The sequence below is a fragment of the Eumetopias jubatus genome, unplaced genomic scaffold (assembly GCF_037043125.1).
Source record: "Eumetopias jubatus isolate StellerSeaLion01/CBP00866 unplaced genomic scaffold, mEumJub1_p1.0 scaffold_3, whole genome shotgun sequence".
Classification (NCBI taxonomy): Eukaryota; Metazoa; Chordata; class Mammalia; order Carnivora; family Otariidae; genus Eumetopias; species Eumetopias jubatus.
Genome location: NW_028274809.1, coordinates 35,081,379 through 35,098,097, shown reverse-complemented (window position 1 = coordinate 35,098,097; position 16,719 = coordinate 35,081,379). Strand labels below are relative to the sequence as shown.

Genomic DNA, 16,719 nt, shown 5'->3' with positions numbered 1-16,719 from the left:
TTTTCAAAGAATTATGACCATATGTTCAAGATAACAATGGAGGACTTTAGCAGAAAACTAGGAACAATGAACTAGAATCATTATAAAAACCCTAGAGCCAAAATATGTCTGAAATTGACTTCAATAGATGAAATTAACAGAAGACTGGACAAACTAAAGAAGATTAGTAAACTGGGAAACAGACCAGAAGAAAATCCCAACTGAAAAATAGAGAAGATGGGAGATACAAAAACATGAGAGACACTTCCAGAAAGACAGATTGAAGTACTTTTCCCTGCTCCTTCAACTAAGTACAACTAAAATCCCCAAGCATTATATATAAAACAAAAGAAGAGACTTGAAAGGTTCAGAGAAGGCAGAGCAGCTGGGGACCTTAGCTGGATCTGAGGAATAACATGGTTGTTTTTCCTGGCTTTTATTTAAAAAAAATTTTAATTTTTTTATTATTTATTTATTTTTTTAAAAAGATTTTATTGATTTATTTGAGAGAGAGAGACACAGCGAGAGAGGGAACACAAGCAGGGGGAGTGGGAGAGAGAGAAGCAGGCTTCCCGCGGAGCAGAGAGCCCGATGTGGGGCTCGATCCCAGGACCCTGGGATCATGACCTGAGCCAAAGGCAGACGCTTAACGACTGAGCCACCCAGGCGCCCCCACCAAAAAAAAATTTTTTTAAAGATTTATTTGACGGAGAGAGAGTGCACAAGCAGGGGGAGCAGGAGAGGGAGAAGCAGACTCCCCACTGAGCAGGGAACCCAGTTCAGGGATCTATCTAAGACCATGAGATCATGACCTGAGCCAAAGGCAGATGCTTAACGGACTGAGCCACCCAGACACCCCCTGGCTTTTCTTTATCTGTCCTAGACTTGATGCTGGAGAAGTTGGCAATGTGGAAACACCAACAGCTGCAGACAAAAATCTTCAATAGTGTGTTCTTTCTAGCCAGGGGACCAGGAAAAGGGCAGCCTAGCAAGACAGAACACTTTTTTCTTAAATTTTATTTATTTGGGAGAGAAAGAGAGCATGAGAGCATGAGCAGTGGGAAGGGTAGAGGGAGAAGCAGACTCCCCGCTGAGCAGGGAGCCCAAAGTGGGGCTCAATCCCAGGACCCTGAGATCATGACCCAAGCTGAAGGCAGGTACTTAACCGACTGAGCCACCCAGCTGCTCCAAGACAGAAAACTCTTAAAAAAGACAATGATTGCTCTACTGCAGCCAAATACCACAGGAAAAACAAACAAACAAACATGGTCCTACTTCTACTCTTGCCAGCAAAAACTTAAGTGGGGATGCCAGGTTTCCACCCTTGCCAGGCTCTAACAAGATTCCTCAAGCCCTGATGAGGTAGTGTCAGAGAAGGCTGAGTAGGGAGCTGGGACTCTCATCCCTGCTAGGTGATAATGCTCCTTCCAGCCTCCTGTTATGTCCACTTGGAGAGCCTGGACTTTCATCCTCATTCGTGGTAGAGAGGTACCTCCTCTGTCTTCCTGCTGGTGTGGCATTTCAGGAGACCGGCTGGAGAGTCTCAGATCTTTGATGCTGTCCAGAGATAACATCGATTGAGGCCACTCCACCCTGTGTCAGGGGAGCTCTATGAAGTAAGAGGCAATGAAGCAATCCTGCCCCTCCTAGCCAGAGTGATAGTAGAGGCCTAGTGGGGATTCAGAACTCCCAACTCTGTCCAGCAGGGAAGAGGAGGAGGAACTCCTCCCTGACTCTGAGTGTTAACATAAGCTGAATGGAGATCCTGGACTCCCTGCTCCCCTCAACCCACCAACCTGGTAGTAATAAGGCAGTACTGTCTGTTTTCCCACCACAGTGTGTCAGATGAGGTCTAGTGAAATAGAATATTTAAGTAAGATCCAGAGTCTTATATAAATGCCAAAAAATGTCCAAGTTTCAATTAAAAAAAAAATCACTTGTCATACCAAGAACCAAGAAAATACCAACCTAAACTTAAAAATACCAACAGATGCCAGGATAACACAGAGCTTGGAATTACCCAACAATTTTAAAGCAGTCATCAAAAAATGTTGAAATGAGCAATTACAAAAACACTTGAAACAAATGGAAAACTAGAAAGTCCATATGGAAATTTTATAACTGAAAAACATAATTGGGGGGAAAAAACACCAATGGATGGGCTAAGCAGCAGAAAGGAGGAAAAAACTGGTATTCTTGAATAATAGAAATTATCCACTATTAGTAACAGAGAAAATAGATGAAAGGAAAACAAAACAAAACACGAGAGGATCAGGGGCCTGTGGAACTATAACAAAAGATCTATTATTCATGTCATTAGAGTCCCAGAAAGAAAGAAGAAAATGGGCAGGGCTGAAAAAGTATTCAAAGAAATATGATTGAAAACTCCCAAATTTGGCAAAAGACAGAAACATTCAGATTTGAGAAGCTGTGTATCTCTAAATAGGATAAACCCAAAGAATGCACACCAAGGTACATCACAGTCAAACATCTTTTGAAAACCCAGCCACCCAGTATTTTTAGAAAGTTTTACTGGAATGCAGTGACACATTCATTTACATGCTATCTACAGCTGCTTTCTCACTACAAGAACAAACATACACACTTAAAACATATATAAGAAAAAAAATACCATGAACTCTCACTGATCCATCACCCAGTTTCAACTATTACTAGCTCACGGCCAATCTTATTTTGTCTATACTCCCCTACACCTCCCCTCCACTTCTCCCAACCCCTCTGGATTATTCTGAAGCAAAACCAAGACACCATAACTTTTCTGGGAATCCTTTTGTGAGACTCTTGAAAAGGAGGCAATTTTCTCTCTTCCACTGGGAGAATATAAGCCAGGGGCTGCAGGCAACCATTCTTGCAACCACTCAGAATCTTCTAGTGACAACCTATCTCATACAGAACTCTAGTCTTTACAATAATCTACAAAGCAGAGGTGCCTGGCTTGCTCAGTCGTCAGTAGAGCATGCGACTCTTGAACTTGGGGTTGTAAATTCAAGCTCCATGTTGGGTGTAGAGATTACTTAAAAATAAAACCTAAACAAAAACCACAATCATCTACAAATCCCTACATGATCTGGCCCCTGGATCTCTCTCTAACCTCATTTCCTAACACTCTAACACCCATTTAGCTTCAACTATACTGTTCTTGTTGTACAGTGAACACATTAAGGATGCTTCTGCCTCAGTGGCAGTTACTATTTCCTCTCCCTACACAATCTTCCCTGGGTTATTATCTGCACGAACCTCTCCCTAACTTCCTAAGAAAATGTCATCTCCAAAAGGAAGGTCATTATCCACTTGTTCAACAAATATTTACTGAGCACCTTCAATCTGCCTAGCATTGTTACAGCTTCTTGGGATACGCAGTAAATAAAACAAAACATCTCTGATGTCACAAAGCTTACCTTTCAGCAAAGAGTAAATAAACTCCTGTAGAGAAAAACAAAGCAGAGAAGGGGAGTATGGGTGGTATTAACAAGGGAGGCTGTGGCAATTTTAAGTAGTCAGGGAAAGCCTCACGGAAATAAACATCTGAGGAGTGAAATGTGCACGTCCAGAAGAGGAAGGACTGTACCTGGTATGTTTGAGGAATGAGGCCAGTGAGGCCAGAGTGCTGTAGAGGAGAAAGTAGCTGGCATGTGGCCAGAAAGATGGAGTGGCACAGCAGATATTAGAAAGGTGATTATAAGGACTTTGGTAAACTGACATGAAAGCCTTCAGAAGATTTTGAGATGAGTAACTAGACAATTTTAACAGGCTCACTCTGGCTTGTTTGTAGATGTTTGTAGGGGTGGGTTTTTGATTCCACTGTTGGTCCAAATTCTCTACCACTGCTTTTGCCTACACCTTTTGCCACATAAGCTTGTTATGTCCTCCCATGTAAATGCTGGGACCCGGTTGTGTGATTTTCTTTGACCCAACAGGATGTTAGCAAATTCACTCCGGGACACCATTCCTCGGGGGGCAGGCTAAGCCTCACTGCCTCACTTCCCCCCCCCCCACCACCCACCTCTCTTTCCTTTTAAATCTGAGCCCTTAAAGGTTTATGTCATTCAATCGAATGCATCTTACTTTCAGTCAAACATGTAACCAGTGCATTTCTCTCACATCTTAGGGTGTTAATTAGTACAACTGAATATCCATGTCACCATCTTCAATGGCAAAAATAACTCAAAAATTAGGGCTATAGCCATCATATATAATTTGAGATTATCTAATGTTATCATTTAAAATGTACTGTAACGGGCGCCTCAGATGGTTAAGTATCTGTCTTTGGCTCAGGTCATGACTTCCGGGGTCTGGGATTGAGCCTGTCAAGCTCCCGGCTCAGCGGGGACTCTGCTTCTCCCTCTCCGTCTCTCCCCCTGCTCATGCTGTCTCAAATGAATAAATGAAATCTTAAAAAAAAAAAAGTACTATCATAGGGTGTCTGGATGGCTCAGTTGGTTGAGCCTTCGGCTCTTCATTTCAGCTCAGGTCATTTCAGGGTTGTGGAATCAAGCCCTGTGTTGGGCTCTGTGTAGTCTGCTTGTCCCTCTCCCCCTGCTCTCTCAAATAAAATCTTGGGGCACCTGGGTGGCTCAGTTGGTTAAGCATCTGCCTTCAGCTCAGGTCACGATCCCAGGTCCTGGGATTGAGTCCTCCATCGGGCTCCTTGCTTAGCGGGGAGGCTGATTCTCCCTCTGCCTGATGCTCCCCCCCCTGCTTGTGCTCTTTCTCTGACAAAACATAAATAAGATCTTAAGATTAAAATAAATAAAATAAATAAAATCTTAAAAAAAATAATGAAGGGGCGCCTGGGTGGCTCGGCCAGTTGGGGGTGTGACTCTTGATTTCGGCTTGGGTCGTGGGATCAAGTCCTGTGTCGGCTCCATGCTCAACAGGGAGTCTGCTTCCAATTTTCTCTCCCTAAGACGAAGTAAAAAAAAAAAAAAGGTGCTAAAAAATAAAATGTACTATCATTTAGGGTTTACTCAAGAAAAAAATTCAGACACCCTCTGCACAGGCAACCTTAATGTAATTTGAATGGGAATTAACCTTAAGACTAATTGTATTGCAAGGGACCAAACATGCAAAATACCAATCAAGATATACATGGTTCCTTCCAGATCAATAGCTTATATACAATCTAGGCCACTATTCCATTTGTGTTTGTATTTTTTTTTAAGATTTTATTTTGATAGAGAGAGAACATAAGCAGGGGGAGTGGCAGGCAGTGGGAGAGGTTGGAAGCAGGCTCCCTGCAAGTAGGGAGCCCGAGTGGGGCTCGATCCCAGGACCCTGGGATCATGACCTGAGTCAAAGGCAGACGCTTAACCAACTGAGCCACCCACGTGCCCCACCACTTGTGCTTTTCATCTATTAAACATAAACATAACTCTGAGAGGTAAATGCCATAATATTCCTGTTTTACAAATAATATAGATAAGCATAGACTTGGTGACATTCCGAAGTCCTGCAGCTAGTAAGGGCTAGTTTTCAAACTACACAGTCTGACTCTGGAGTTGAGATCCTCATTCTAGCATCAAGAATTTATATGGCCTACAAATCTGCTTAATTTTTAAATTTCTAAAAAGCCCCAAAACTCTTGAACCAACAGTGCAGGAACTGGACATCCACACATAAAAAGATTAATCCTTCACAAAAATTAACTCAAAATGGATTAGACTTAAATGTGAAACACAAAACTTTTAGAACTCCTACAAAGAAAACCTCGATGATCTTGGGTATGGTGAATTTTTAGAGACACTAAGGGCATAACCCATGAAGAACTGACAATCTAGATTCTAAAAATCAATTTCTGTGTTAAGACAAGCCAGACTGGAAGAAAATATTTGTGAGACACATCTACTAAAGGACTCTTAACCCAAATATAAAAATAACTCTTACTATATCCTTACTATTTGATCTAGCAATCACTCCTTGTTATCTATCCAAAAGCAGTGGAAACATGTCTACACACAAACCTGTCCATGGATATTTTTAGCAGCTTTATTCGTAATTGTCTTAGAAGCATGTAAGATGTCCTTTAGTAGGTGAATGGATAAGCTGTGGTACATCCAGATTATGGAATACTAATTCAGAACTAAAAAGAAATGAATGATAAAGCTATGAAAAGATGGAGGAAACAAATGTACAATTAAGTGAAAAATCTGAAAGGCTAAATACTACAGTATTCCAATTATAGGACATTCTGGAAGAGACAAAACTACAGTTAAAAGATCAGTGGTTGCCAGAGTATGGGAGGGGAGGGCAGGGCAGGGCCGGATAAAAGGCAGAGCACAGATTTTTAGAGCAGTGAAAATGCTCAGTATTCTGTCATGATGGATTCATGTCATCTTCCATTTGTACAAACCCACAGAATGTAATGCACTAAAAGTCAACTAGAAAGTAATCTATGGACTTGAGGTGATTATGTCAACATAGATCCAATTTTAACGAATGTACCCATTGGTGAGGGATGTTGATTAACAGAAAAGGCTATACATGTGTGGGAGCAGGAGGTACATACGGAATCTCTGTACCTTCCTCTCAATTTTGATGTGAAGCTACAACTCTAAAGTCTTAAAGAACTTAATTAAAAAAAAAAAAAAAACTGACTGTAGTCTTAAATGATCAAGCATAAATAAAACCATAGACAAATGCCTAACTTTGACCAGTCACTTAATATTTGACACTTGGCTACAAAGTATTCTGGAAAGATTTTTTTTTTTAAGGATTTTATTTAATTAATCTCTACACCCAGTGTGGGGCTCAAATTCACAACCCTAACATTAAGGGTTGCATGCTCCACTGACTGATCCAGCCGGGTGCCCCTCTGGAAGTTTTTTTCTTTCTTACGATTTTTGTTTTTTGAGAGAGAGGACAAGCAGGAGGGAGAGGGAGAAGCAGGCTCCCGGCTGAGCTGGGAGAGTGATGTGGGGCTTGATCCCAGGACCCTGGGATCATGACCCAAGCTGACGGCAGACACTTAACTGAGCCACCCAGGTGCCCCATGGAAGCTTTTCTGTTATTTCTTACCAGTCTTGGATGAGAATAGGACCTGAAGCCATTTGTAGTATCCCACTCAGGGAGTATTTGAATGGGAATAAAGGGAGAAAAAAATTGGGGGCCAATCTCCAGTTCTTTTTATTCTGTAAAATTTGGATTCATTACATTTGTTTTCAAGGAGGAAGGCAGAAGCCCCGATGCTGGCCATCCCTAATATGGAAACAAAGCTAAATATTTCCAAAGACTTAAAGGAAACCTCCAAAAATGGAAATATATACAGGAAGAAAAACAGTGCTAAAAACCGTGCAGGAGGCGCCTGGGTGGCTCAGATGGTTAAGCGTCTGCCTTCAGCTCAGGTCGTGATCCTGGAGTCCCGGGATCGAGTCCCGCATCCGGCTCCCTGCTCAGCGGGGAGTCTGCTTCTCCCTCTACCTCTGTCCCCCTGCTCATGCTGACTCGCAAATGAATTAAAAAAAAAACACAACACTCTACCTTTAAAAAAAAAAATGTACAGATTCCTATAGATTTCATAAGCACAAAAAATTTATTCTGAATAAATCATTTTATACAGTAATTACTGGAAAAAAATGTTCATTACTTTAGCAATTTACTTAAATCAAATTATCCAAGCAAAATAAACAGCAATACAAAAATGTAAGAATTTTACAAAAGCTATACAAAATAACTTATTTAAAAATTAGACTGATACAGTCTATAAAATATCTTCAAGAGAACTATAGATCTATGGAGCTTTTTTAAGGGGGTAAAAGAAGGGATGCTTTAAGGCTTCTTTGAGAGTAATCCTTTTAGCTGGATCATACTCCAACATTTTCTCAACAAGGTCAAAGAGAAGCTCATGTTCAGCATCCTGAGAGAGCATAAATTGCTGAAAGGAAAAGAAATACAGTCAACAGTCTTTTAAACTACCACTTATCGTAATTTTATTTCTTTACCATAAAGAGAAGGGAAAACTCAAGGTTTTAATCATTTAAGTAATGGTCCAGACTCACCTTCAGAGGTTTACAGCGCCTTGAAACATATCTGCCGGCAGAACTGTGTTCATCCCAGTCTAATCGATCATGATGGAAATATTTACGTTTCCTAAAAATAAGTCAATATCCATTGATGTTTATAATGCTGACAATGAAAACTTAACACCTCTAGGAAAATGATTGGTTTCAATTATTATGCTTTTATAGATCAAAGATTAACACTTTACTAGAGACTTGAAAACATAGCCTAGTTATTGCTTCCCAACAAAGGAATCTGTTATTTAAGTGAAAAAGCATTAGGACTTCATTGTTTATATTAAAAAGTTCTAATCAGAATATAAGACCAAGTGGTACAAAGGATGGCACCTACTCTTAAATAAAAACATACCTGGTTTTCTGTATCATATGTTTTGGTAAAGGTCCAAGAATCCTTTCCATCATTGCCAAATGCTCCTTACTATCATGTGTCTAAAACAATAAACAAAACTTGTTAATAAGCACATTGTATACTTTGTTCTCATTTAACATAGCTGCTAAATTTCTAGTCCATAGAGATCAAAAGAAAGGTGATTACTAAAAAGGGCAAACTGTTAGCAAGTTACAGCTGACAACAAATATTAAGGCCCACAGAACAAGCTCACCAATGTTATCTCCAAATGAACAGGTAATTGTTTATAATATACTTAAAAAATTTTTTTAAATGATAAATTCTTAAGGAAATGCAAATATCCAATAGCATCAGCTACAGAATTTTTATTCCTTTATACTTAACAATTAAGTCTATTAATTAGGAAAAAAACTTGCCTAATGCCCAAATGTACATACTTTGCGCTTTAAAGTGCTCATTCACATAAACAATTTTTTTGAGCAAAACCACTGAAACAGATCACTGTCACTTACTGGAAATACTGTAAACCCAAGGTAGTATTCAATAAGAATACAACCTATACTCCAGACATCACATGGCTGGGACCACCCTAAGGCTGCAAAGCAAAAGCAAACTGTTAGAAAAAAAACTAGTATTTCTCAAAGACATTAAAAAACAAACATGAGCTTAAAATCCTTAATGTGTGTTTTTTTTTAAAGATTTTATTAGAGTGGATGCGCACAAGCTGGGGGGCGGAGGGGCAGAGGGATAAGCAGACTCCTTGCCAAGAGTGGAGCCCCCCATGTGGGGCTCCATCCCAGGACCCTGAGATCATGACCTGTGCTGAAGTCAGACACTTAACCGACTGAGCCACCCAGGCGCCCCCTACCCTTATTGTGTTTTAAGTTACTAATCTCTTAAAGGGAAAAAGATTTTAGAAAAATCCCCACAAAGAATAAGACTAGAACTATAAATTTTAAAGTTAGTTTCAGGGGCACCTGGGTGGCTCAGTCATTAAGCGTCTGCCTTAGGCTCAGGTCATGATCCCGGGGTCCTGGGATTGAGCTCTGCATCAGGCTCCCTGCTCCGCTGGAAGCCTGCTTCTCCCTCTCCCACTCCCCCTGCTTGTGTTCCCTCTTCTCTCTCTCTCTCTGCAAATAAATAAAATCTTAAAAAAGTTAGCGTCAGTAAAGATATATACAGGTTCCCAAAGCACAATCAAGTAACTTACCTAAAATAACTTCAGGTGCCCTATAATGCCTTGTAGATACCAGTGTACTGTGATGTTCATCATCATATGTTGCGCTTCCAAAGTCTACAACTTTAATATCTGGATTTATTAAAGTACGTTCATCACGTTTCTGCAATCACAAATGATGGGTTAAGGACGCATAATATTAAAAAGACATAAGAGCTTCATTTCAAACAATGAAGGTATACACCTGAAGACTTACCATTTTGGGATTATATGCTTCTGTGTAGTCAGACTGCACAAATAAGATGTTTTCAGGCTTTAAGTCTGTGTGAGTCAACTTGTTACTGTGCAGAACTGAGAATGAAACAGAAAAAGTTGTGATCTGAAAATCAAAAACCTAACCAAACTCAAAAGCCCTACAACAAAAAAAACTCTCTGATGAACATGTCCAAAGTTGTCAACATGCAACCGCCTGCTAGAAAACCACCCACTACCCTCAAGGTTAGTCCACCACCAGCTAAATGCTCAAAAAGTGAAGTATTTTTATTCATGAAGCCGAGATTTGCCTGTTTCCAATGATGGCTTGTAACATTTGTAAAATTGTGTGAATTTTTTGGGTGGGGAAAGCATAGAATCTTAAAATCTATTTTTTTAAGCCATTACTTGGAAAGCAGATCCGTAAATGAGAAAGATTATCAAAGTCGATGCTACGTTGACGAATACAGAAATGACTACAGTCAAGGATGTGAACCTGGACATCGTCATAGAGACCATGAAAGCAGGTATCAGAACCATAGTAGCAAGTCTTCCGGGAGAAGTGGAAGTAGTTATGAATCAGGCTAAACTAGTCTTCTATATGACATTATTACATGATGGACAATATACTACTTAATGAAATGCAAAACTGACCAACAGCTTGTCATCAACATCTTCCTCAAACCTACCCTTAAGTTAGGCTTAGATTCCATTTTTTTCTTAAAATATCCAAATCAGTCTGGCATTAAATTAGTCTTAATAATCTCAAATTTCTGGAAGATATGCCAAGTACTTACAATTCACTGACTTGCATATCTGATATGCCATCTTCCTGATATGATCCAGACGAAATGGCAGAAAACCATTTTCCTTAATGAAGTCATAAGTACTAAGTCCTAATAGTTCAAACACAATGCAAATGTGACCATGATGCTCAAACCACTCCAACATCTGGACACAGCGGCTATAAACACATGAAAAATAACTGAGTACAGATTCTCACAATTCAAATGTACCCGAGAGCATTTTCTGAGTTCTACTTTGATACTTACAATGTACTACTGGGGTCTGTTGTATTCAAGTGTTCCAGAACCTGTATTTCTGAGCGAGCAGCTTCACAGTATCTATCCACATTTTTAACTATTTTTACTGCTACATGTCTACTTCCTCTGTTAGAGAGAATTAAGTTCAAGTTAAAAAAAAAATGTTAAAAATGATGTCCTCTTCCATTTCTCTATCACTCTTTTCAAACTGTACTACTTCTAGTTTAACCCAATGTATTTGTTTTCTTGAATTACGGTCTAGCATTCAGTTTTATCTGACTATACGTTAAGTACTCTCTTCTAATTGCAACTCACTGTAAGCACCGAGAATGATCTTTAGCTATATGGTGGAATCAGATGATACAAATACATGTTGAATGACACAATTTTTTTTTTTCATCAAACCACCACTCACCTGGTTTCTTTTTTTGGTCCTTCAACTAAACTATATTTAATAGCTGTAATGTAACAAGAATATTAGGATATCACCACTTCAATTTGCTGTCCAACTAAGACTCAAAACACATTATTTTAAACAGTTCTCTTGTAGTACCTGTCACTGGCAAATATTTTATCAAATTCTTCACTTTGTCTAGGTTACCAGAAAAGTTGGGATATGGGAAAGCATAGTAAGGAGCTCTACTTCTCAGGGCCTTACTAACCAAGAGTAGGAAGCCCTTCCCAATAATTCACTTAGAAAAGCTCTGCCATTCAGAATGGGGGAAAATTCAAATAGGAAACAAAAAAGATACTGGAAAAATTTCTTATACTATCTCAAGAAATTTCAACCAGTAGGGGTGCCTGGGTGGCTCAGAGTACCACACTGGGCTCTCTGCTCAGTGGGGAGCCTGCTGCTCCCCATGCTTGTGCTCTCTCTCCTTCTGACAATAAATATAATCTTAAAAAAAAAATTTTCAACCAGTAGTTTGAAAGGCACAAATAAACATGTGATACCAATTTAAAAGGGTTCTCAACCCTAGCTATGTTATCAATTATAGCATTCGTTGTGTTATGAATTATAGCATTTTCTAAATAGAGATTCCTAAGTAACTACCCTGAAGACTGTGTCAATATGTCTTGGGTAAGCCCAGTTTCAAATACCCCTAACATAAAACCAAGGCTGTGGCAAGTTCTGATTTGGATCACTGATATGGGGTGTGTGTGTGTGTGTGTGCGCGCGCTGCCCAGTGGGACAACAAAATACTTTGTAAAATAATAAAATCCATCCTCAAAATCAGAGACTACATATACTATTAATAGCTAACGTTTAATAATCTAAAGGGCTGGTACTTTTTTTTTTTTTTAAAGATTTTATTTATCTGAGAAAGGTAAAAAAGCAAGCACACACGAGTAGGGGGGCTGTGGGCAGAAGAAGGAGCAGCATACTCCCTGTGAGTAGGGAGCCCAGCGCAGGGTTTGATCCCAGGATCCTGAGATCATGACCTGAGCCAAAAGCAGATGCTTAACCGACTGAGCCACCCAAGTGCCCCTTAAGGGCTGGTACCTTTTACTGGGAGTTTCCTAGATCAAAGTCAAAAAACCAAGTGAAAGTATATAAAAATATATCTAACTTACGGTCAGGCAATATTCCAAAGCTAAAAAAATTCTCTACTATTGCTGACAACACCAAATGCAGTCTCAGGCTAGGAAACTTACGCTTTATGATCAATGCACTCCACGACTTTTCCAAAAGCTCCTTCTCCTAAAGTATCAACAATTTCATCTAAAAGAGAGAAATAAATCTCAGTTATACCAAGAAGTGGAAATAGTTTACTTATCATAATAAATACTATCAATGCAGATTATTCTAGTTGATGCTACAAATTTCCTTATCACTAGACATTTTATTGGTCAACACTGTCAAAAAACATTTTTAACTATTTTTAGGTCTAATTTCATTCTTAAGCTCATTTTATTAACTTGATTTACTGTTCTGGAAGTTCTGCTTAACAAATATTAAATTTCTAAAGAAAGAAAAAAAACACAATCCCCCCCCACCAAAAGAAATGAAAAACAAACAAAAAAACAGAGAAAGAAAAGATTTCCAAATCCCTGAAATCTTTATATATAGATTATGTTATCTGAAAAGTTAATAAGTGTTGAAAAATATTCTATACATCTTGCACTTAGTACGTCTCCACTCTGACAGATCAGGTGACCCTCCTCATCATCCTCTACACTCCTGGTTCTTTTCCTTCGGTGACTCTTCTGGAAACGTCAAGTGGGCGGCACCAAGATCATCCAGCCAATCAATATACCCGAGTGAATTCAGGGCAGAATACGAAATTCATTCAGCGGGGAGATATTCAGGCATTCAGATACACGCCAGGCCACAAACGGTTGGCAGGAGCAATTTCAAATTCAGTCCCCAGAAATTCACAGGGCACATAGTTTATGTTAACAGGAGAAAAACATGGCAAGGAACAGATTTTCAGATAAGATACTCAAAGTGGCAAGGCAACAAAACATAATACAATTGTTTTTCTTAAAAAAAAAAAATGCTTAGTTGTAGCATTCACTGAAACATAATTTTAAGTTTCTAGTGTTCTAATTTAATGTTGCAAAATTGTAGGATGTAATCTTTACTTGGTCAAAGTAGACTGTGGCCAAATTAAGATTTCCTAGCTAATCTAAGAAAACAAATATTAAAACAGTAAATAAAATTAAAGTCCTTATTTTGGGGAGGAAAAAAAAGATTTGGCATACAAGAATAACACTATGTCATTTCAAATGTCATCTGAACTGATCTTCAAATTAACCCATTACCCATAATGTTCAAATCTGTTAAGTGATTTGCTTAGTGAAAAAATTAGAGCATGCTTTGCTAGAAAAAGGCATGCCTAAACCCTCAACCATACAAAAATAAAATGCTTATTCTATTGTGACAAAACTTCAATTTATCAAATAAAATTTCCTGAAATACCATAAAAACAAACTAATCTAATTACCTCCACTGATTCACTGGAATGACAATTAGTTGCCAACTACTAATAAAATGTTACTATAAAACTTAATATGTACTGTATTTCATTCAGCAATTTTCTATTCAATGCACAAACAGAAAGAATCCAAGTTAAATTGACATGACTTCTTTTTAAACAGAACTTTCTCAAATGATCAAACACAAATTCAAGTATTACTGTTCCACGTGGGAAATAAACTTTACAAAATGTTTTAAAAGAGCTCATACCCCATGTGAACGATGGTGTGAAGTACTGTGGTGAATCCTGTGTTTACTTTTATAACTACTTCTTCCACTTCTCCCAGAAGACTTGCTACTATGGTTCTGATATCTGCTTTCATGGTCTCTATGACGATGTCCAGGTTCACATCCTTGACTGTAGTCATTTCTGTATTCATCAATGTAGCGTCGACTATGATAATCTTTCTCATTTATGGATCGGCTTTCCAAGTAATGGCTAAAAAAAAATCAATTTTAAGACTTTATGCTTTCCCCACCAAAAAAAATACACACAATTTTACAAACATTACAAGTCATCTTTGGAAACAGAAAGGAATGGGATTTATCCTTACTTAAGTGATACTATAACTTTAATCAAGAAAATATATCCCCCTCACACACTTTTACTGAGACATAGTTGACATACTGCATTGTAGTGAAATGTATTTTTACACTGAGACACTCTAAGTACCATCCTTACCTATCAGATGTTTTAGAATGATTATATTTGCAGCGCTTGTTCTCCCGGGCACTGCTATGGGATCTCTTCTTTCTTTTATGACTGCTACTGCTTCTCCATTTTCCACAGTCCCAATCTTTTTCATCCCAATCAGGACAGTAAGTTCTCTTTGAGTGTCTCATCTACATAAAAAGACAAGTTTTCCCAGTTAAGTTGTATCCCACCTGTCAACATTGAGCAGTTTAATGAAACTCTTCTTTGCAAATTCACTCTAGCTGTGATTTTTTTCTTTTGTTTTGTTTTTAAAGATTTTATTTTTAAATAATCTCCACACCCAATGTGAGGCTGGAACTCACAACATGGAGATCAAGAGTCTCACGCTCTACTGATTCAGTCGGACCGGTGTCCCTAAAATGTTCTTTTAAATCCAAGTTCAAAAGTCACTGTCAACCAATCTAAAATCATTAATAAATCCAACGAGTGCGCTGTGTGCCAAACTGTGGAGTCCAAAACTCTACTAATAGGTATTATGCACTATACACCTTATGCTAAGATTTACTGAAAACAGGTAGGAAAAGAAATAAAAGGGGTGGGGGCCAGAAAATCCAATTTATCAATTCTGGTAAAAATCGTACTCCTTTCCTGTCAGCTGCACAAATTTACTATAGGTCCATATATGTAACCCTCCCCATTTAAATGTTTATCAGAAACTAGCCTCCAACTCAAATGCAATCATAAATGTTCTTTGCGAAAGAACCCTCATTATTATTTCCGTAAAGCAGATAAATCGATCAAACTACCAACGTCTTTTATTATACACAGAAGTCAACGGTGGCATTAGAAAACCACGAAATACCATATTTTGGGGTACCCAGAACATGCTATATGTAACAAAACCTAGCTTATTCTAAAAGCAATCTTATATGATCAATTTGGGGGACGGGAGCGCCTTCCTTCCAGTAACGTTTCGAACGAAAATCAACTACCGTTCTTACCAGTACAAACTGCTAGGACTCCACCAAGTCTTTAACATAACTGAATCAAAACACTCCAATTGTTCCCTAGGGGTTGGGGGGGAAGGGGGCGCAAAAATTCCAACGCATAAAATGTCTCATAGCCTGACTTCTCTCACACACTCCTTCAAATAAACCCTATTATTTCTGCTTCTCCGGGTCCCTAAATCTGATTTTTGTTAACGCCACCGAGGGGAAAGGCACTCGCGATTTTCACTCGAATCTTTCCAAGACTAGTCTAGACGTTCGGTGATACCGCCTCATATCAGGTCAATGTGTTCTCTCCATTTGCTACAAGAGAGTGACACGCACATTCCAGGACCCAAGTAAACACCACCCCCAGCAGAAAGGTTCGCCTCCTCCGCCCCGCCGCCATCTTACAGATCCGCCGAGGTGGCCAAGGCCGTCGCCAACAAAATGGCGCCTATGGGCGCCTGGCCCAGCCTTCCAGCCTAGCAGTCGCTCACTAACCCTCGCCAGGGTCTGGGGCGTCGCGCTTCAAGGAGAAACTCGCGGCAACAGGCTCGACAGAGAAAGGAAGACAAGCCCGCCGCCTTCGTGCAACCCAGGGGTGAGAGGAAAAAAAGGGTCGTCGTGTCGGGGATTAGAGACAGCCAACAAGCGAGAAGAGGGCATCACCAGGCGCTGTCGAGGCACAGAAAAAGGGCCCTGACACCTAGCCCGCTTCCTCCGGCATCTTACCGTCCAGGCCACAGAGTCCAAGCCAAAGGAGACGAAGTTTGCAACGCGAAAACGGGAAAAGCCCAACTGACTGCGACGGGCTCCAACAACAAAATGGAGCTGACAGCCGCAGCGTCGGGACTCTACTCGAAAACACTGGTGACGCGGCGAGCGCGTACCCCCGCGGGGCGGGGCGGGGCCGGCGGCGCCTGCACCCGGGGATGGAGGGAGACGAGCCGTGGCCGCCGTGTGCGCAGGCGCCGGGTCGGGAACCCGAAGACAGAAGGTGGAGGTGGGGAAATCGGCCGTGGCTGCCGTGTCGGCCATGTTGGCGACTGTCTAGGTCTGAGGAAACAATGTAGGTAATGGGGAGAGGAGTCTCGAACGTGCTCATTAAAAGTGGTACTTGGGAACGCTGGGTACAAGAAAAAGTGAGGAAGGCATGATACTAATAGCCTGTGCCCTGATCACCTCCATCATGTAGCTGTACATTAGTAATTGTCTGGATTTCGGCTTTTGCTAAGGTTCTGAGACCTATTTAAAACTAG

General features: G+C 40.0%; 1 protein-coding gene across 1 annotated transcript; it reads right to left on the bottom strand.

The window, feature by feature from the left end:
• Window positions 1–7,505: 7,505 nt before the first annotated feature.
• Window positions 7,506–16,310, bottom strand: CLK1 (CDC like kinase 1). Its single transcript, XM_028123162.2, has 13 exons — window positions 16,193–16,310; window positions 14,499–14,659; window positions 14,027–14,255; window positions 12,954–13,044; window positions 12,493–12,559; window positions 10,846–10,962; window positions 10,591–10,757; window positions 9,798–9,892; window positions 9,575–9,704; window positions 8,877–8,959; window positions 8,365–8,444; window positions 7,995–8,085; window positions 7,506–7,870 (listed from the first exon to the last, which is right to left on the bottom strand). The coding sequence occupies exons 2-13, from the start codon at window positions 14,657–14,659 to the stop codon at window positions 7,727–7,729; spliced, it is 1,455 nt and encodes a 484-aa protein (XP_027978963.1). The 5' UTR covers window positions 16,193–16,310; the 3' UTR covers window positions 7,506–7,726.
• Window positions 16,311–16,719: the final 409 nt, after the last annotated feature.